At 43.0% G+C, this 21,007-nt stretch overlaps 1 protein-coding gene across 2 annotated transcripts; it reads right to left on the minus strand.

The window, feature by feature from the left end:
* Positions 1 to 670: 670 nt before the first annotated feature.
* Positions 671 to 16,070, minus strand: LOC311110053 (zinc finger protein 330-like). Of its 2 annotated transcripts, none has more exons than XM_084188601.1 (10): positions 15,991 to 16,070; positions 15,412 to 15,607; positions 15,268 to 15,287; positions 15,018 to 15,088; positions 14,722 to 14,798; positions 14,131 to 14,257; positions 13,884 to 13,988; positions 13,592 to 13,638; positions 1,635 to 1,752; positions 671 to 1,315 (listed from the first exon to the last, which is right to left on the minus strand). In XM_084188601.1, the coding sequence occupies exons 2-10, from the start codon at positions 15,529 to 15,531 to the stop codon at positions 1,044 to 1,046; spliced, it is 957 nt and encodes a 318-aa protein (XP_084044727.1). In that variant the 5' UTR covers positions 15,532 to 15,607; positions 15,991 to 16,070; the 3' UTR covers positions 671 to 1,043. The 2 variants fall into 2 exon arrangements, with proteins under 2 accessions (XP_084044727.1, XP_084044726.1); XM_084188600.1 differs by having other exon boundaries at positions 15,412 to 15,557; positions 15,991 to 16,058.
* Between the last annotated feature and the right edge of the window lie 4,937 nt (positions 16,071 to 21,007).

Raw genomic sequence — 21,007 nt, forward strand, 5'->3', positions numbered from 1 at the left:
TAGCGAAAATGCTTGCTAGCCTAACTTCCTCGCATGGGCAACAATGAAGCAGCTAATTTAGCTAGCTAGTTAACGTGGGCCTACATCTAGGCTACATATTGAACTTCAATCATCTCAGGTCATTGGCACAACATTAATTTATGGTTAGATCAGAATCGCTGTCATAATCATTGGCCTGTATAGAGAATTAAGTCAAAACCACAAATCCAAATCCCCATCTCCATCCATGGCTTAGGAAAGGGACAATTTAGCAAGCTAATTACTGCAGGACATCAACACAAGCAGACCAGAAACAGACATGTTTTTCTGAAAATGACGTTTTTCTTAGAAAGTGATTTGATTGGTATGAAGCCAAATCCAAACTGGCCTCCCTTGGGGGGCGTTTTGCTGCACCTGGACAACCCACAGTTGAGCTCAGCTCAACGCTGATTGGCAATTTATTTAATTTGTTTTTTTATCAAGGGAGGCCAAACGCTTGCTTGCATCAATCAATCAAATGCTACGGCGGCAACATGTCATACTCTTTTGGTCCAGACAGCATCAGATACATGGGCTACACATAGTGAGAAAGAGGGGTGCTGTTTCCCTCGCTCAGATGATTTCTATGGTGAGATTCTGCCCCTTAGGAATTGACAGAAAATTATGAAAACACAGAGAGACGAAAGATAAATAATTGTATAATTGTTCATTTTTTATTGGTCAAATATTTGGGGAAGCCTGGCTTCCCTCGGCATCCATGAATACACGCCACTGTTGACCTGTCTGATAAGTTACATTATTTCAGCCTAAAACTTTAAAAGGATATTTCACCATTGTTAGGCAAGAGCCATACAGAAGTTCTGGATTACCGACCGTCTTTTTTCAATGCGCTAATGTCCAAGTACAGAAACAATCAAGCAGTTCACATATGGTGATGAACTATCACTTTAAACATCTTATTACAGTGTACTGCAATGCATTGCACACAACTCCTTGTATATATCTAGTCCCCTCTCCTTTGGGAAGCGGAGAGGTGGAGAGACATGATGGGAACCAACCTCCTTCTAGGGGACTGCTTCAGTCACGGGGGTCCCTTCAATTTTAAGACCGGCCAGAGAGTCAGCTACCTCTTCCTCCTCCTCCTCATCATCCTCCTCCTCCTCATCATCCTCCTCTTCCTCATCATCATCTCCATCATCGTCCTCCTGGTCTCCCTCCCCTCCTCCGGAGGACGACACGTTCTTCCAGTAGGAGTCGTAGCCAGACGCCCCATAACCTCCATAGCCGTAGCTATCCTCGTCAGCACCACTCTGTCGGCCAAACTTCGTCGTACGGGCTGCAGGGCGAATACAGGAATACAGATATGAGCTGAGAATCTTGAGTATTAATACCGATCCGGTGAGTGCACATACACAACAATAAAAGGTGTTGAATGTGGCGGGATAGAGGTTTAAGATCTGACATCTGCTACAAGAAAATATTACGAAAACAAGTGATTTGTAACTATACACAAATTATATTCAATAAAAAAAAATAAAAGGTGATATTACAGTATACATACAACTGCACTGCACTTAGTTTTCCTCTTTATGACTGAAAAAGTTTAAATCCACGATTGACTTAAGCACTGATTAGATGCTAGATGGTGGACTCACTGGACATGCTGAGGTCCTTAGTCTCCTGGGTCTCATGGCCACACTTGGGGCAGGGAGGATTTTTACCCTTGTCCTGTTTGAACACCTTACTCTTCACATGGTCGTCACAGAAACAGGCCTGCGGAGGGAGAGACACAGTTCACCACAAATGGGCCTGGTTACTATAGGTTACAGTCATGCGTCAAATCCAGGAAATGTATTCCCTGTACCACTGGTAAATGTAACTAGAGGGAATACAGCCATGACCAGGTTAGGAGATTATTATATTTTAGCTAACCCTAACCCTTTTTCTAACCTTAATCTGATTCTCCTAACCTGCTGCGTAAGTTCTCCTAACCTGTTCGAAAAAGTAACCTCTGGTCGTAGCTGTATTCCACCCAGTCAGAAGCCTGTTAAATGGGTACTTATTTACTGTCAAATCTACTGAATCTACACATTTCCCTCTGAACTAACACCCTTGTCTTTCTTGCACTAACACTCACTTCTCTTTTCTTACTAGCAGTGACTTTGCTGAAAGCTGCTTTATTGAGGAAAAGTTTTACTTACTACGACTGTGATATGTGGTTCTCTCACCTAGTTACCTTAAGATGAATGCACTAACTGCAATGTTGGGCGTACACTACACGACTTTCAAAACCCTAACAACGCTGAGCCGCTAGCATTAAACAACCGTCTTTCCTGTCGTTTTTTGTCTCGCCAAAGTAGTGGTGCGCACACTAAACAATCTGGCACAGACACTTCATGATTCTTTACCTGGTCGTGAGGATTCTTGATACCACGCTGTCTCGCCAAAACAATGTGATTAGATTGTTAACGTAGCTAGCTACAACGAGCTGTGGCTCAAAGCAGCCTCGTAAACGTTCCGTCAGACATTCACATTTGCCATACAGAGTTGAAATATCTTGCCAATACATTTTGGATTGAATAACGTTGCATGTGAACTTCAGAGCTGTAACAAGATTACATTTAGGCTTTGGTTAAAGGCAAGTACAAACACATACTAACTAGTAGTAGTCATGGCTCCTGCACGAGAGAGTACACATTCTGGGTGATGTGAATCAAGGTCATGATCTTGGCCTTCTTCTCTGGCGAGCTCTCATTGGCTATTGCTGATCGCCGTTCTCAAAACTGGTCGTTGCACATATCACACTACAAGAGCATTGCAGATTTTGTGCCAATAAAATCAAACACGGGATTGGTAGCCCTCAGATTGCGTCTCTGACGTGCTCACATTAAATGAGCTTCGGTGACGGCTGCGAGTAGGCAACGACGTGGGGATTTTGTCTCAGATCTCAAAAACGTGTCTGGGGCAGCTAAATCAGGGACAGAAATCGTGTAGTGTACGCACGGCTTCAATCGCTCTGGATAAGAGCGTCTGCTAAATGACTCAAATGTAAATCTCTCAGTCAATGTGTATAGAGGGGCATTTTGAACAGCGGTAACATAAACACAACTAAAAAGTACACTGGTGTTTCAATATGCTTTGTGTTGTTGTCAAACAAAGATGCAGTGCATTCTGAAAGTATTCAGACCCCTTGCCCTTTTTGTTACGTTACAGCCTTATTCCTAAATGGATAAAAAAAAAATATATATATATATATCCTCATCAATCTACACACAATACTCCATAATGTCAAAGTGAAAACAGAAATACCTTATTTACATAGGTATTCAGACCCTTTGCTATGAGACTTGAAATTCAGCTCAGGTGCATCCTGTTTCCATTGATCATCCTTGATGTTTCTACAACGTGATTGGAGTCCACCTGTGATAAATTCAATTGATTGGACATGATTTGGATAGGCACACACCTGTCTATATAAGGTCCCACAGTGACAGTGCATGTCAGAGCAAAAACCAAGCCATGAGGTCGAAGGAATTGTCAATAAAGCTCTGAGACAGGATTGTGTCGAGGCACAGATGTGGGGAAGGGTACCCAAGAACACAGTGGCCTCCATCATTCTTAAATGGAAGAAGCTTGGAACCACCAAGACTCTTCCTAGAGCTGGCCACCCGGCCAAACTGAGCAATTGGGGGAGACGGGCCTTGGTCAGGGAGGTGACCAAGAACCTGATGGTCACTCTGACAAAGCTCCAGAGTTCATCTGTGGAGATGGGAAAACCTTCCAGAAAGACAACCATCTCTGCAGCACTCCACCAATCAGGCCTTTATGGTAGAGTGGCCAGACGGAAGCCACTCCTCAGTAAAAGGCACATGACAGCCCGCTTGGAGTTTGCCAAAGGGCACCTAAAGGACTCAGACCATGAGAAACAAGATTCTCTGGTCTGATGAAACCAAGATTGAACTCTTTGGCCTGAAAGCCAAGCGTCACGTCTGGAGGAAACCTGGCACCATCCCTACGGTGAAGCATGGTGGTGGCAGCATCATGCTGTGGGGATGTTTTTCAGCGGCAGGGACTGGGAGACTAGTCAGGATCGAGGGAAAGATGAACGGATCAAAGTACAGAGAGATCCTTGATGAAAACCTGCTCCAGAGCGCTCAGGACCTCAGACTGGGGCGACAGTTCACCTTCCAACAGGACAACGACCCTAAGCACACAGCCAAGACAACGCAGGAGTGGCTTCGGGACAAATCTCTGAATGTCCTTGAGTGGCCCAGCCAGAGTCCGGACTTGAACCAGATCGAACATCTCTGGAAAGACCTGAAAATAGGTGTGCAGTGACGCTCCCCATCCAACCTGACAGAGCTTGAGAGGATCTGCAGAGAAGAATGGGAGAAACTCCCCAAATACAGGTGTGCCAAGCTTGTAGCGTCATACCCAAGAAGACTCGAGTCTATAATCGCTTTACTGAGTAAAGGGTCTGAATACTTATGTAAATGTGATATTTCAGTTTTTTATTTTTAATACATATGCAAAAACGTCTACCTGTTTTTGCTTTGTCATTATGGGGTAGTGTCTAGATTGAGGGGGGAAAAAACAATTTAATCAATTTTAGAATAAGGCTGTAGCGTAACAAAATGTGGAAAAAGTCAAGGGGTCTGAATACTTTCCCGAATGCACTGTACATAGTTAAGCAAACTTTACTATGCATGTTGTTAACCAGCACATCCAGTACATGAAGACTAAGTAACAATTGGTTTCCGTTTCCCATGCAACATCAATGAGTAACATCAATATTGCTACATGTTTTTGTTTTTTTTATACAACAAAGGCAGACTCCACCTAACTTAGTATTGTAGTCCACATCCGCAATAAACTTGAATGTGAACTGAATGTTTGTTTAATGCCTATTCACACAATTTACATTCACACAGTCTTTCAGGTGTGTAGGTCTTCGGATGGCCCTACCAGACCTTGTTTGGGGAGTGTTGATTACATCTGGAGATGCTTGACCTGAGATGTTTGGATCTTCTTGTTGAGGTGCAGCTTCCACCTCTAGGTTGTGTTCCGCACCCTGCTGGGCGTCAGCTGGTGCTCTGTTTATTGGCTCTATTTCTCTGCTCTTTTCCCAGGGACGCTTTGGTGCTTTGTGTGGCCTCAGCGTCCCTTTCCGCTGCTTCACACCCCATGCAGTGCAGGTGCTACATTGTTCTATGTATGTTCTGAGTTGTGCATTCATGCCCGGCCAGTAGACACCCTCGGGAGTTCTTCTCAGACATCCCTCGATTCCTATGTGTGAGGATTGGATTCTCTGCATTCTCTGACCTGAGGGCAGCAGGCACAACGACTCGCTCACCTCTGAAGATAACTCAATTTTGCACACTCAGCTCATCTCTGTTGTGAAAATACATGGCTACCTCCAAGGGTACATGTTCTTTCACTTCAGGCCACCCCTGCAGGATCACATTTTTCAGTGTCTGGAGCTCCCGGCCCAGCTTAGTGGCTCTGGATGGCCTTTTGTCTCTCGCTTGACACAGGCAGGTAGTGTATCGTGTTGATTGATTCCACCTCGACCTCCACAGGGCCTCTATTTTCTTGTTCTGCGAGGTACGTCCTGCTCAGGGTGTCGGCCAGCACCCAGGAACGTATTGGAGACTGACCTTGTAGTTTTGGAGTCTCATGATCATGTGTTGTAGTCAGCTTCTCCGGATTCAGCTTGATATTGAGCTTCCTGCATCTGTCCAGGAGCATTCTCTTGGTTTTTTCAACTGCTTTTATCATCCATTTCTCTAGACCACTGAGCTCCTCTTTGAGTGGTTTATATAGTGCTACTGGCACTCTTCTCTTTGGCAGCTGGACGGGCTCCACTCGCTCATCCACTTCCAGCTTCAGTTTGCCTGGTAAGTATCTGTCTCCCATCAGCGTACTCCTGTTTTATTTGCTCTTTAGTCCAGGATCATGTTGCTTTCTTTTCAGGATGTTGTAATGCTGCACAGTAATCAACTCCATTTGCTGGATAGCCTTACTGCCTAGAATGGGCCTCCGCACGTTCTTGTTGAGTACGATGAATTCAACTCTGTAGGTTTTCATATTGCGTGGATTGATTACTTTGTGTGCACTTCCCCAGTGGCATCAGAGTACTCTTGTTATACATCACCAATACCTGACTGCAGGGCTCTAGGTGACTGTCTTTTGTGAGGTTTGCAGGGATAACATTACAACTAGCACCACAATCTAGCTGAAATCTGACAGACTTTTTGTTGACCAGCATGGTTGCAAAGAGAGCTGCATTGGGGCCTGTGGTTTTCTCCTGTACCACGTTGATGCTCTCTGACTTTGGCCCTAGTGTGATGCAGAGAACATCCTCACCGCTCTCTGAGTCAGCTGACACATTTTCCATCGCCAGGACTCTGTTTCTCTTGCTGGTCCCTGCACTTTTGCAAACCGTAGAGAAGTGATTGTTCTTTCCACAGGATTTACATTTTTTTTTTTCTCTCTCATGTGTCGTCCACAGTATCTGCATTGTATAATGCTCTGTCCCTCTGTAGGGTCTCCTCTCCCTCTCGGTCTCTCTTTCTGTGTTACTGCATGCATTGCTACAGGGCCATACACATTTGCTCTCTGTCTGGACAGTTCTGCAGCTCTTCCAATCTGTATGCCTCCAGCGATGCTATCTCTTTCATTGTTACCCAACGCTTAGGTTTACCTCCACTTTACTCATATCCTTCCATATCCTTGTCTGTACATAATGCCCTGAATCTTTTCTATAACACCCGGAAATCTGCCCCCTTTATTCTATGTACCCAACGCACTAGAAGACCAGTTCTTAAAGCCTTTAGCCGTATCCTTATTCTAGTCCTCCTCTGTTCCTCTGGTGATGTAGAGGCTAACCCAGGCCCTGCAGCCCTCAGTATCACTCCTACTCCCCAGGCGCTATCATTTGATGACTTCTGTAATCGCAAAAGTCTTGGTTTCTTGCACATAAATATCAGAAGTCTACTTCCTAAGTTTGAGTTATTCACTGCGTTAGCACACTCCGCCAACCCTGATGTTCTAGCAGTGTCTGAATCCTGGCTCAGGAAGGCCACCAAAAATTCTGAAATTTCCATCCCCAACTATAACATTTTCCGTCTAGATAGAACCTCTAAATACACCTCAGCTGTCTTCAACCAGGATCTCAGCGATCACTGCCTTATTGCCTGCGTCCGTAACGGGTCCGCGGTCAAACGACCACCCCTCATCACTGTCAAACGCTCCCTAAAACACTTTAGCGAGGAGGCCTTCCTAATTGACCTGGCCCAGGTATCCTGGATGGATATAGATCTCATTCCGTCAGTAGAGGATGCCTGGTTGTTCCTTAAAAGTAATTTCCTCTCAATCTTAAATAAACATGCCCCATTCAAAAAATACAGAACTAAGAACCGATATAGCCCCTGGTTCTCCTCAGACTTGACTGCCCTTGACCAGCACAAAAACATCCTGTGGCGTACAGCATTAGCATCAAATAGCCCCCGCGATATGCAACTTTTCAGGGAAGTTAGGAACCAATATACACAAGCAGTCAGGAAAGCAAAGGCTAACTTTTTCAAACAGAAATGTGCATCCTGTAGCACTAACTCCAAAAAGTTTTGGGACACTGTAAAGTCCATGGAGAATAAGAGCACTTCCTCCCAGCTGCCCACTGCACTGAGGCTAGGAAACACTATCACCACCGATAAATCTACAATAATCGAGAATTTCAACAAGCATTTTGCTACAGCTGGCCATGCTTTCCATCTGGCTACCACTAACCCGGCCACCAACTCTGCACCCTCTGCTGCAACTTGCCCATGCCCCCCCCGCTTCTCCTTCACACAAATTCAGACAGCTGATGTTTTGAAAGCGCTGCAAAATCTGGACCCCTACAAATCAGCTGGGCTAGACAATCTGGACCCTTTCTTTCTAAAACTAGCCGCCGAAATTGTCGCAACCCCTATTACTAGTCTGTTCAACCTCTCTTTCATAACGTTTGAGATCCCCAGAGATTGGAAAGCTGCCGCGGTCATCCCCCTCTTCAAAGGGGGTGACACTCTAGATCCAAACTGCTACAGACCTATATCCATCCTGCCCTGCCTTTCGAAAGTATTCGAAAGCCAAGTTAACAAACAGATCATCGACCATTTCGAATACCACCGTACCTTCTCCGCTATGCAATCCGGTTTCCGAGCTGGTCACGGGTGCACTTCAGCCACGCTCAAGGTCCTAAACGATATTATAACCGCGATTGATAATAGACAGTACTGTGCAGCCGTCTTCATCGACCTGGCCAAGGCTTTCGACTCTGTCAACCACCGCATTCTTATTGGCAGACTAAATAGCCTTGGTTTCTCAAATGACTGCCTCGCCTGGTTCACCAACTACTTCTCAGATAGAGTTCAGTGTGTCAAATCGGAGGGCCTGTTGTCTGGACCTATGGCAGTCTCTATGGGGGTGCCACAGGGTTCAATTCTTGGGCCGACACTTTTCTCCGTGTATATCAATGATGTCGCTCTTGCTGCTGGTGACTCTCAGATCCACCTCTACGCAGACGACACCATTTTGTATACATCTGGCCCTTCATTGGATACTGTGTTAACAAACCTCCAAACGAGCTTCAATGCCATACAACAATCCTTCAGTAGCCTCCAACTGCTCTTAAACACTAGTAAAACTAAATGCATGCTTTTCAATCGAACGCTGCTGGCACCCGCCCACCCGACTAGAATCACCACTCTCGACGGGTCTGACCTAGAGTATGTGGACAACTACAAATACCTAGGTGTCTGGTTAGACTGTAAACTCAACTTCCAGACTCACATAAAGAATCTCCAATCCAAAGTTAAATCTAGAATCGGCTTCCTATTTCGCAACAAAGCCTCCTTCACTCATGCTGCCAAACATGCCCTCGTAAAACTGACTATCCTACCGATCCTTGACTTCGGCGATGTCATTTACAAAATAGCCTCCAACACTCTACTCAGCAAATTGGATGTAGTCTATCACAGTGCCATCCGTTTTGTCTCCAAAGCCCCATACACTACCCACCACTGTGACCTGTACGCTCTTGTTGGCTGGTCCTCACTACATGTTCGTCGTCAAACCCACTGGCTCCAGGCCATCTATAAATCATTGCTAGGCAAATCCCCGCCTTATCTTAGCTCATTGGTCACCATAGCAGCACCCACCCGTAGTCTGCGCTCCAGCAGGTATATCTCACTGGTCATTCCCAAAGCCAACACCTCCTTTGGCCGCCATTCCTTCCAGTTCTCTGCTGCCAATGACTGGAACGAATTGCAAAAATCTCTGAAGCTGGAGACTCTTATCTCCCTCAATAACTTTAAGCATCAGTTGTCAGAGCACCTTACCGATCACTGCACCTGTACACAGCCCATCTGAAATTAGCCCACCCAACTATCTCATCCCTATATTGTTATTTATTTTGCACCCCAGTATCTCTATTTGCACATAATCTCTTGCACATCTAGCATTCCAGTGTTAATACTATTGTAATTATTCTGCACTATAGCCTATTTATTGCCTTACCTCCATAACTTGCTACATTTGCACACACTGTATATATATTTTCTGTTGTATTTCTGACTTTATGTTTTTTACCCCATATGTAACTCTGTGTTGTTTTTATTGCACTACTTTGCTTTATCTTGGCCAGGTCGCAGTTGTAAATGAGAACCTGTTCTCAACTGGCTTACCTGGTTAAATAAAGGTGAGAAGAAAAAAAAAGAAAGAAAAAAAAACATTCCTTTCTCTAAACTGAGATCAGTCTCTCTGAGTAAGCGCTCTCTTAAGTGTGGGTCACAGGTGCCACACACAATCCTGTCCCTGATAAGGGAGTCTGTGATTACTCCAAAGTTGCAGGTGGCCACTGGAGTCCTCAATTCAGTGAGATATTTGTCTAAACTCTCATCTTGGCCTTGACTGCGCATGGAAAAATGATATCTCTCAATCGTTTCATTTTTCTTGGGATCACAAAATGCATCGAGTGCTGCAATTACTTCAACAAAGAGATTGTCTTTTGTACTGCCCAAATGGACAGTCTCACAAATCTCTCTGTCTTTTTCCCAAATGAGATAATACAGTAGCTTCACTTTGTAATCCTCAGGTTTTTCTCCCATTGTAAGAGCAATGTACAAATTGAATTCCTCTTTCCATCTTTTCCAGGTCAGTGCTGAATTACAATCATCAAAGTCAATTTTTCAAGGAGGTTTCAGTGCATTTTCCATGGCGATTTATTTGTAGAATGGAATGTTACCTACTCACAAATCTGCTTATGTCCAATAGCCAGTTAGCTTTTAGCATAGAGTCACTCACGATAGCCAGCTAGCGTTGACTTTCGGTTTACAACATAACATAACACTCGGGGCGGCAGGTAGCTTAGTGGTTAAGAGCGTTGTGCTAGTAACCGAAAGGTCGCTGGTTCTAATCCCCGAGCCCACTAGGTGAAAAATCTGTCGATGTGCCCTTGAGCAAGGCACTTAACCCTAATTGCTCCTGTAAGTCGCTCTGGAGAAGAGTGTCTGCTAAATGACACACACAAAAAAAAAACATATGTACAAAAAAAACAAAAAACAAAAAACATTTTGTGTTGATTTAGTGCCTTAAAGTGTTCATACCCCTTGGATTTCTTCACATTTTACTGTGTTACCAAGTGGGACTAAAATGGATTAATTGTAATTTTTTGTCAACAACCAACACCAAATACTCTGTCAAAGTGGAAGAAATGTGTAAAATTTAAGATGAATAGAAATTAAATAACTAAGATATAGTTGTTGCATAAGTATTCAGCTCCCCAAGTCAATACATGTTAGAATCACCGTTGGCAGCAATTACAGCTGTGAGTCTTCTTGGGTAAGTCTCTAAGAGCTTTACACACCTGGATTGTGCAATGTTAGCACATTATTATTTTCATCATTATTCAAGCTCTGTCAAGAAGTTGAGGATCATGTCTAGACAGCAGTTTTCAAGTCATCATAGATTTTCAAGCAGATTTAAGTCAAAACTGTAACTTGGCCACTCAGGAACATTCACTGTCTTCTTGGTAAGCAACAACAGTGTAGATTTGGCCTTGTCTTGTAGGCTATTGTCCTGCTGAAAGGTGAATTCGTCTCCCAGTGTCTTTTGTAAAGCAGACTGAACCAGGTTTTCCTCTAGGATTTTGTATGTGCTTAGATCAGTGGTTCTCAATCCTGGTCCTGGGCCCCCAAAGAGGTGCACATTTTAGTTTATGCCTTAGTACTCCACACCTGATTCAAATGATCAAAGCTTGATGATGAGTTGATCATTTGAATCTGCTGTTTAGTGCTAAGGCAAAAACAAAAATGTGCGCCCCTTTGGGTCCCCAAGACCAGGATTGAGAGCTTAGAGCCGTCCCGTTTCTTTTCATCCTGAAAAACTCCCTGGTATTTGCCGATGTCAAGCATACCCATACCACGATGCAGCCACCAGCATGCTTGAAAATAAGGAGGCAGTTACTCAGTGATGTGTTGGATTTGCGCCAAACATAAGGCTTTGCATTTAGGCCCCCAAAAAATATTCCTTTGCCTTGTTTTAGTTTTTTCAGTATTAATTTAGTGCCTTGTTGCATGCAAGATTCATGTTTTGTAAATATTTTTTATTCTGTATATTTGTATTCTTCTTTTCACTCTTTAATTTAGGTCATTATTGTGGAGTCACTACAATGTTGTTGATTCATCCTCAGTTCTTCCATCACAGCCATTGAACTCTGTAACTATCTTAAATCACCAATGGCCTCATGGTAACACCCTGTCCTGCAGCTCAGTTCAGAGGGATGACTGTATATTTGATGTGTCTGAGTGATTTAATACATCACCCACAGCATAATTATTAACTTGACCATTCTTAAAGAGATATCCAAAGTCTGATTTGTTATTGTTACCCATCTATCAATCACTGCCCTTCTTTATGAGGCTTTCGAAAAGCTCCATGGTCTTTGTAGTTGAATATGTGCTTGAAATTTGACTGAGGGACCTTACAGATGTATGTATGGTGGACAGAGGAATGGTTAGTCATCCAAAAATCATGTCAACCCCTATTATTTCACACAGAGTGAGTCCATGTAACTTATTATGTGATTTGTTAAGCCAAATGTTACTCCTGAACTCATTTAGGCTTGCCTGAACAAAGGTGCTGAATACTTATGCAATTTTACTTTCCTAATTTGTATTAATCTTTAAATAAGGTTAGAATTTTTCTTCCACTGACATTACAGAGTCAGGGGCGGTGTGTTCAATAGGGCGATATGGGCGACGCACTGCCAAACGGGAAAAGGAAGGGAAGTCGTGCTTCAAATGCCCCCCCCCCCCCCCTTTGGGGCGATTTCAGTCAGGTTGAAAATCGCCCAGAAGTCTGTCATAGACTCCCATGTAAAATCTATTTTTTTCAAATATCAGAGCTTTCAATACAATCTCTATGGGTTTCTGAGGGCTTGCACTTACGCGCTTTCGTCATACGTAACATAACCATGAACGTAACTAAGAAAAGAGCGGGTAGCAGCGTCAATCAATTCACTATTACTGTCAAAATGGCTAGGCTTCAGTGCAACTCGATTGTGTCTTTGAAAGAAGTTCCTTTTTGTCGGCGAACAAATGAAGATAAATTGGCAACGAAACAATTAGGACCTCCCAGACCAAATTTAATAATTCAACAGGTTTCTACTAAAGGGGGGAAGTCCTACACCCGAGGATTTTCCAAAAATTGGTACGAACGAAAAACCTGGCTAGCAGGCTGCGATGTAGCTAATGCAGTCTTCTGCTACCCCCTGCTTACTCTTTCACCCTGAAGGCGGCACGGCAGACAGCACCGCTTGGACAGCGACTGGTGTGTAACGGACATGCACCATCTTTCAGGAAAGATTAAGAAACATGAGCTGTCAAAGACCCACATGGATAGCTGTTTGAGATTGTCTGCTTTGGGGAGAGTGAACATTCCCACTCAACTGGATGAGGGATACAGGCTAGCTGTCCGCCGCCACAACGATGAGGTTAGTGTTGATAATCACAAGTTTACTGGAGAACTGAAACTGACAAGGCTGACAAGATAGGACCCTTTTGTCCATTGTTATTGGATAGGAACAGAACTTATAACCAGCTCCTGACCTAAATAGATCTTAGCACAACATTTTACTCAACATATCATATTCCATATTCACTATAACAAATATATTTACTACGACATTAGCAAGAACCGCCACATCCTCAGCCGGCTAATCCAGTGTGTGAAGTTTTGCGGAGTGTTTGAGTTAGCTTTGCGAGGCAAAGATGAAACTGAGGGCTCCACCAACCCTGGTAAGCCAACACTTTTGAGATCAGTCAATAAATGCTTCTGGTATTGACTTATATGCTGCCCCTGTCTTCATGTTGTTGCTGGACATATCTTTTTTAAAATGTGTGTAGGTCACCTAAATCATCAGAAAAATTGCCCCCCCCTGAGAAATTTTTCAGGAGCCGCCACTGTACAGAGTATTGACTAGATTGTTGACAAAAAAATTACAATTAAATCAGAACATTTTTAAGGAAGAAATCCAAGGGGTATGAATACTTGGAACTCCATTTTCCATTACCTTGCAGCGCAGGCAGGAGTGTTGCCCCAGTCTGTTGCAGGAAGCACCTGAAATGAACATGGGGGAAAATACAGCATATATTAACACATTGAAAATGATTATTTCATCAGTATTGCTAGGGGTTAACCTTTCTCTAAACTTTCAATTGGCAGAATGCCTACTTTTGTCTAATCATTGCACGGTGTGCCTCATACCTGCCAAAGTATGCCCTAAGGACTGAAAGCTCTTGATTTCTCATAATCCAACACAATGTGGATGATTGACGGGTGAGAAAGACACCCTAATAGCTCACATTTGTAAGTCTCCGCCTCCAGGACCTGGCAACTGGCTTGGTGCTCAAACTGGTCATCCTCACATAGGAAGTTGTGGCAGAAGGAGCAACGGTATACCCTTCCCCCTGTGTCAGATAGGAAAAAAGGGGAATGATTACAAAATAGACAAGGTGGATGGCAACCAGCATTTAGGTGCATGTATTAACAATTTTATAGGCCTTGTTTATGTTTTGCAGACCAGGCAGGTTTATAAATGGCATAATTTACCATGGTCCCACACACAGCGTTCACACTCAATACAGTCGGCATCCATGAGAGGACATGTGCAAGCATGGGTACTGAGGCACTTTCTCCCGTGGCACACCCAGGCCTCACAGAAGTCACACACCGCCCCCTTGTGGACAGAGACAACATTTCACATTACACATATGAATATCCAATGATAAATGAATGACTGGACAATCTGGGCACATATGACAATGTTAAATAGATGCAGGCCTACACCAGGGGTGTATTCATTACGTCTTGCAATGGAAACCATTTAAGAACCAAACGAAAGCAAACGAAACGGGGAGGGACCTACCTTCAATTTGTCCAATAGAACAAAACATTTTTCATTTGGAGTAAACAGTTACAAAACGTTTTACAACAGAATCAGCATAATGAATACACCCCAGGGTCATATTCACTAGAAACCAAAGGAGGCAAACTATTGGGGACTACCTGAATTTGACCGATAAGAAACACTTGTTTTCGTTTTGCTATGTTTTTCTATGGTGTGCACTAATGATTACTACTCAGTATTATCTACATCTCAATGGGAATAATAACGTTTTTCAAACTGCTCTCATCTCTTACCACCATGCCCATTCCTGTAGCGTGGATCCCTGGATGCTTGATGACACAGTCTGAAGACTTCATGCATTTGGTTTTGCCTTTAGTTGGAATACAGGAAGACAGTCTCACACCACAACATAACATTATACATGGTCCTTGCACTCCTGTACAAATATCTTATGTGTAATATTGTGCAATATCTTTCTTTGCCACCTGAGGGGATAAATCAAGTTGTATTGAATGAAGTTGGGCTCAAAGAGCTCAAGGGGTTTTTAAATCAGAAAATTGCCATGCATCACAATTTATATTAGACTCACCACATTGACCGCACTGGGGCAGCTTCTGAACGTTGGCACAGAAGTAGCAGAAAGCTCTGTTCTTCTGCCGTCTTGGGTGTCATTGAAACAGGGGAACAAAGTGTCAAAGCCTCCATCACCTGTAGATTATAGTTGCTAATAAAGAAATAATGTATCTTGTTCACATAGTTGAATTGTGTTTACACAGACCAATGTTAGGTAGTTAAGTTATCCATTAAGATGAATGTAAAAAATATTGAAGATGTCTTACCTCTGGCATTTGTCACATTCCTGCAACACAAGATGAGGACTACAGTAAGTCCTAGGGAAATAATCATGTTTTTCAGTAATCGTTAACTATCCAGTTGATATTATGCTGTGATGAGAACATGTATATTATTCCATCATTCCATACCATTGCTGAATTGCAAGGGGACTTTGCAACGTCAACAAAGCCCTTGTTGGCGCGAGTCTGTTTCTCCCGTTCCTTGCGGTTCTCTGCCTTCTTGCGGGCACCGGTCTTCTTTTTCGGCATCTTTCAGTTTCTGTAGCTGGCTTCACCTGGGAAGGCATGTGGTGGATAAGCAAGCTAGCTAGCATTCCATAGCTAGCTAACATGCCATAGCTAGTTAACTAACCAAGCCAGCTCAATCAATGGCATTACATCTTGACAGACTGGACACACATCATTCTTCTGGGTCCTTACGAAAATATACATGTTGTAAAACTGTATTAGCTAACGTTAATTAGTTAGGTATCTACGTAAGAAAGAAATAAAACAAGTAGGCATTTAGCAATCTATCTACTTACTGTACGTGTGCTGAGCAACACAGTTCACACACGAGCTAGCTAGCTTGACTTCATGGAAATACCAAATGCAGCAACGAATGTAATATAAAGTAATTTTATAATTAACAGATAAAAGCCTTAACCGATATGTGCTGTTTATATATTTTTTAACACATGATAACCCAAAATGTAACGATAAACTTACCAGGAATGTTACAATCCACGGCTGGCTCAGCTGTGACAGGAAGTTACAGAACAGATCTTTAGTCCGACTGAATATTCTTCTCGACTGAATTGTGATCCGCCTTTTCGTTCCTATGTGAGTTCCTATATTTCTACTGTACATTAATTTTCCTTGCGCTCAATGAAATGTTATATTAAAGTATGAATGTTATATTACATCATGGTTTGACCAATTAAGGCTGTTATTATCTAATGTTAAATTGTATCACGCTAGTTCAAAAATACATATTTTTTGTATTTATATTTTATTCTAATCACTTCAGTCACCTGCCACGATGACCCATGAATGTTCTTAAAATTAACAGGGCTTTACCAAAGAAGCCTTTGCAATGTTTCTTTCTGTATGAAAATTGTATGCACTCACTAAATGTAAGTCGCTCTGGATAAGAGCGTCTGCTAAATGACTAAAATGTAAAAAATTTAATGTAACGTAAACTACGGCGAGTTGGTACACAATGCCCCAGCAGATGGCAGTAAACCATTCTTTTCATCACATACTCGAGGTCTTGGTGGTTTCAATCAGTGTAGGCTGGTGGGAGGAGCTATAGGAGGACGGGCTCATTGTAATGGCTGGAATGAAATGAAACGGTATCAAACACATCACACATATGGAAACCACGTTTGACTCCGTTCCTCTATTCCATTCCAGCAATTACAATGAGCCCATCCTCCTATAGCTCTTCCCACCAGCCTCCACTGATGTCAATGTTTTACGCCAGTAGTTCTCTGTACGCCCCCAACCACATTTTGTGCCTAGATATTATCTGATGGGGGGACAGACAAACATTGATGGCTGATGGTGGAACAGTATCTGCTAAAGAAACATACAGGGGAATGTGTGATGGAGGCGCTAACCTCTGTTCTGCAGCCAGGAATGAGTGAAAGTTTCACTGTATCCAGGACAACATAGGCTAACTGCAGTGGTCAAAAAACAAGATCCCACCATTATAACACAATGGGTCAGCAAGGCCATTGGAACTTAAGTCTACACCTTGTCTGCAGAACACAGGCCTAACACACCTTCGCATCAAAGGAAATAGGCTACAGTAGTTGGCTACTACATGTCTGTAAATGTATACTAGCCAAAAATATAGATGCAACATGCAACAAATTCAAAGATTTTACTGAGTTACAGTTCATATAAGGAAATCAGTCAATTAAAATAAATAAATTAGGCCCTAATCTATGGATTCACATAACTGGGAATGCAGATATGCATCTGTTGGTCACAGATAGCTTTTTAAAAAGGTAGGGGCGTGGATCAGAAAACCAGTCAGTATCTGGTGTGACCAACATTTGCCTAATGCATGACACATCTCCTTGGCATAGAGTTGATCAGGCTGTTGATTGTGGCCTGTGGAATGTTGCCCCACTCCTCTTCAATGGCTGTGCAAAGTTGCTGGATATTGGAGGGAACTGGAACGCGCTGTCGTACACGTCGATCCAGAGCATCCCAAACATGCTCAATGGGTAACATCGTCCGCAGCACAAGGTGCACCTGTGTAATGATCATGCTGTTTATTCAATAAAATGAGCTTTTTGTGCGTTTGGAACATTTATGGGATCTTTTATTTCAGCTCATGAAACATGGGACCAACACTTTACATGTTGGGTTTATAGTTTTGTTCAGTGTAATCGCTTACACATGTATGAGCTTTAGCAGTGTTCCCATGTAAGCTAAGTAGTTCTAAAACGTCATTCTCTCTCATTCTTCCATTAGAAGTATCCCTCTCCTCCCATGAGTGCCCTCAAATTTCCCAGCTGGTATTCCTTTCCCGAGAGCCATTCTTATGTAACTAACTGTATTTGGTGGCTCCAAATTACAATAATATGTGAGTGGGAGCGACCTGCTAAGTCATCCCCAGTGAAACTGAACCAGGTGGCCTGTGGATCCGCCAGCCATTGTAATAAAACCCTGGTGTCTGGGTAATGATGATGATGTTCTGTGACAGCTGTGTTGTGCTCACAGGGGATGACTCGATGGCGATACACCCTGGTTGCATCACAACCAGCTGTTTCGGGTGAGGTGGGCGACAGACAGAGGGAGAGAGGTGTACATACAGCAGACATTACATATTGTGACATTGTGCAGACAGTTGAATGAGTACTCATAGGCCTCTATACTCTACGGCTTCAATGACATCCATATTACTGTTGATTTGTTTGTTGAATGTAGGCCTATATGGACTCATATCTTGGGTTGGACTGATAATGAAATGAACCAGCTGCTATGAGTAGTTATCTTTCCTATATCCACACTAGTACTCAGGATGTATTTGGAATGCATTCTAGATACACTACATGGACAAAAGTACCTGGACACCTGCCCGTCGAACATCTCATTCTAAAATCATGGGCATTAATATGGAGTTGGTCCCCCCTTTGCTGCTATAACAGACTTGCTTCCATTCAGCCAAAAGAGCATTAGTGAGGTCGGGCATTGATGTTGGGCGATTAGGCCTGGCTCGCAGTCAGCGTTCCAATTCATCCCAAAGGTGTTTGATAGGGTTGAGGTCAGAGCTCTGTGCAGGCCAGTCAAGTTCTTCCACACCGATATCGACAAACCTCGCTTTGTGCACAGGGGCATTGTCATGCTGAAACAGGAAAGGGCCTTCCCCAAACTGTTGCCACAAAGTTGGAAACACAGAATTGTCTAGAATGTCATTGTATGCTGTAGCGTTAAGATTTCCCTTCACTGGAACTAAAGGGCCTAGCCGGAACCATGAAAAACAGCCCCAGACCATTATTCCTCCTCCACCAAACTTTACAGTTGGCACTATACATCGGGGCAAGTAGCGTTCTCCTGGCATCCGCCAAACCCAGATTTGTCCGTCAGACTGCCAGATGGTGAAGCATAATTCATCACTCCAGAGAACGCGTTTCCACTCCTCCAGAGTCCAATGGCGGCAAGCTTTACACCACTCCAGCCGACGCTTAGCATTGCGATCTTAGGCTTGTGTGCGGCTGCTCGGCCATGGAAACCCATTTCATGAAGCTCCCGATGAACAGTTCTTGTGCTGACGTTGCGTCCAGAGGCAGTTTGGAACTCGGTAGTGAGTGTTGCAACCGAGGACAGGCGATTTTAACGTGCTGCACGCTTCAGCACTCGGCGGTCCCGGGCCACTTCGCAGCTGAGCCGTTGTTGCTCCTAGACGTATCCACTCCACAATAACAGCACTTACAGTTGACGGGGGCAGCTCTACCAGGGCAGAAATTTTACGAACTGACTTGTTGGAAAGCTGGTATCCTATGACGGTGCCACATTGGAACATAGGATGGTAATTTACATATTTTATATATTGGCCAATGAATCATGTCAGAATAAATCATTTCAATAGCATTGGCTCACCCTGATGGTATCAGAGAGGGTTAACATAAACATTAATGACAATAATGAAATAGAAACCAGACAGCTTCACCGCAGTTGGAAAAAACTTGCAATAAAATGTATTGTACCTCACAATCATTGACTCACACACGTGCAACATTGTACCATAGAACTGTACTGTATATCATTAACACTACCAAAAATATTTACATATTCCTCTATATAACAAAATAGCAATACATTTTTGTAACAATCCCCAAACCCACAGCTGGTATACAGGTCTAAATAAAATAACCCAGACTAACAAACAGCACATATAGTGACAATTAAGTAATGTACCATTTCCAATACTGTAGCCCTCTTTCTTAAAAACATGGTCATGTCAACTGTCAACCGCATTCAAGGTCAACCGTATTCAAAAGACCCTTTGTGTCATTTCAATGTAGTATACAGAACTCTCCTTCAAGTGATAAAGTGCATTCTAGGTAGGGTGGGTTAACAACCAGTTAAAGAAAGACAATAAGAAAGAGAACTAAAAGCAAAATGGAAATGATGAGGAGTTTCTATTATGTAATTTGATGTATACCTGAAATAATTATACCATCATTGGAGTAAACAAGAATCTACTATAACATTATAATATGTGCATTCATTACTTTATACTTGGGAGAACATCCCGGTTTCTATAAGTGTCCATTACGAACTAATATAACGGATATTCATTTGAATTCTCTGTTCAAATCAAGGCCAGTGCTTCTTCATGGTCATTAAAGAGAATAAGTGGATGTAAGAGTTTGCTGTGAATGGAGAGAATATGAGAGAATGACCTATTAGGAAATGAAGTCAATTAAACACCACCACCCCTTACATGAAACAGGAAGCAATTAAAGGCTTTTAAATGTTCTGGCTTCACACAAGTGAAGATGTCAGACACGCATACACACACACACTACAATCAGGATCTATCAAAACCCTCCTCTGGTACAAAAAGGCAAACGCTCCCCAAGCTTAATTGCTTCGTCTTATCTTGTCCCCCTGTGCAATACAAACAAATGGGCAGATGGAAACTGTGTGGTGTGTGGTGTGTTGTGTGTGTGTGTGTGTGTGTGTGTGTCCCAAGAGGGAACTCAATGCTGTTAGGTGTTTCTAGGGCCCTCAGCCCATAGTAACATCTGTAGAGCTGTGTGTGGAGAGGCTAGATGAGACTACCATATTTGAATGGATCTCTAGTATTCTGGCCTGGGATGTCATGAGTTATGGTGGTGCACTTAACACTTCCACGACTCCATCCCCATTCTCACCCCTTCTCCCATACTGTGCTGCTCCCATCACTGATTTAAAAGCACTGGATTGGTGTAAACATTGGCTGGAGGGCATTTCCACCATTATAAAATCCATTACGTGACGTGTGCACACTTGTGGAGAATCGGAACGCAAAAAGTAACCATAACTGGGAAGAATATGCTTTTAACTGAGCCCTGTTCAATGCATGACCCAACCACTCTTCAGTCTTCATTCAATCGATTGATCAAATATACATTTATAACGCTTATATAATACTAATCACACAAATGTAGTGTATTTCACAAACTGCTACTGCAAAACAAAGCCACACATAATGAGTCTGACACAGTAGGAGGGCAGATGTACC

Source organism: Coregonus lavaretus (genome assembly GCF_964263955.1).
Source record: "Coregonus lavaretus genome assembly, contig: SUPER_35_unloc_1, whole genome shotgun sequence".
Taxonomy (NCBI): domain Eukaryota; kingdom Metazoa; phylum Chordata; class Actinopteri; order Salmoniformes; family Salmonidae; genus Coregonus; species Coregonus lavaretus.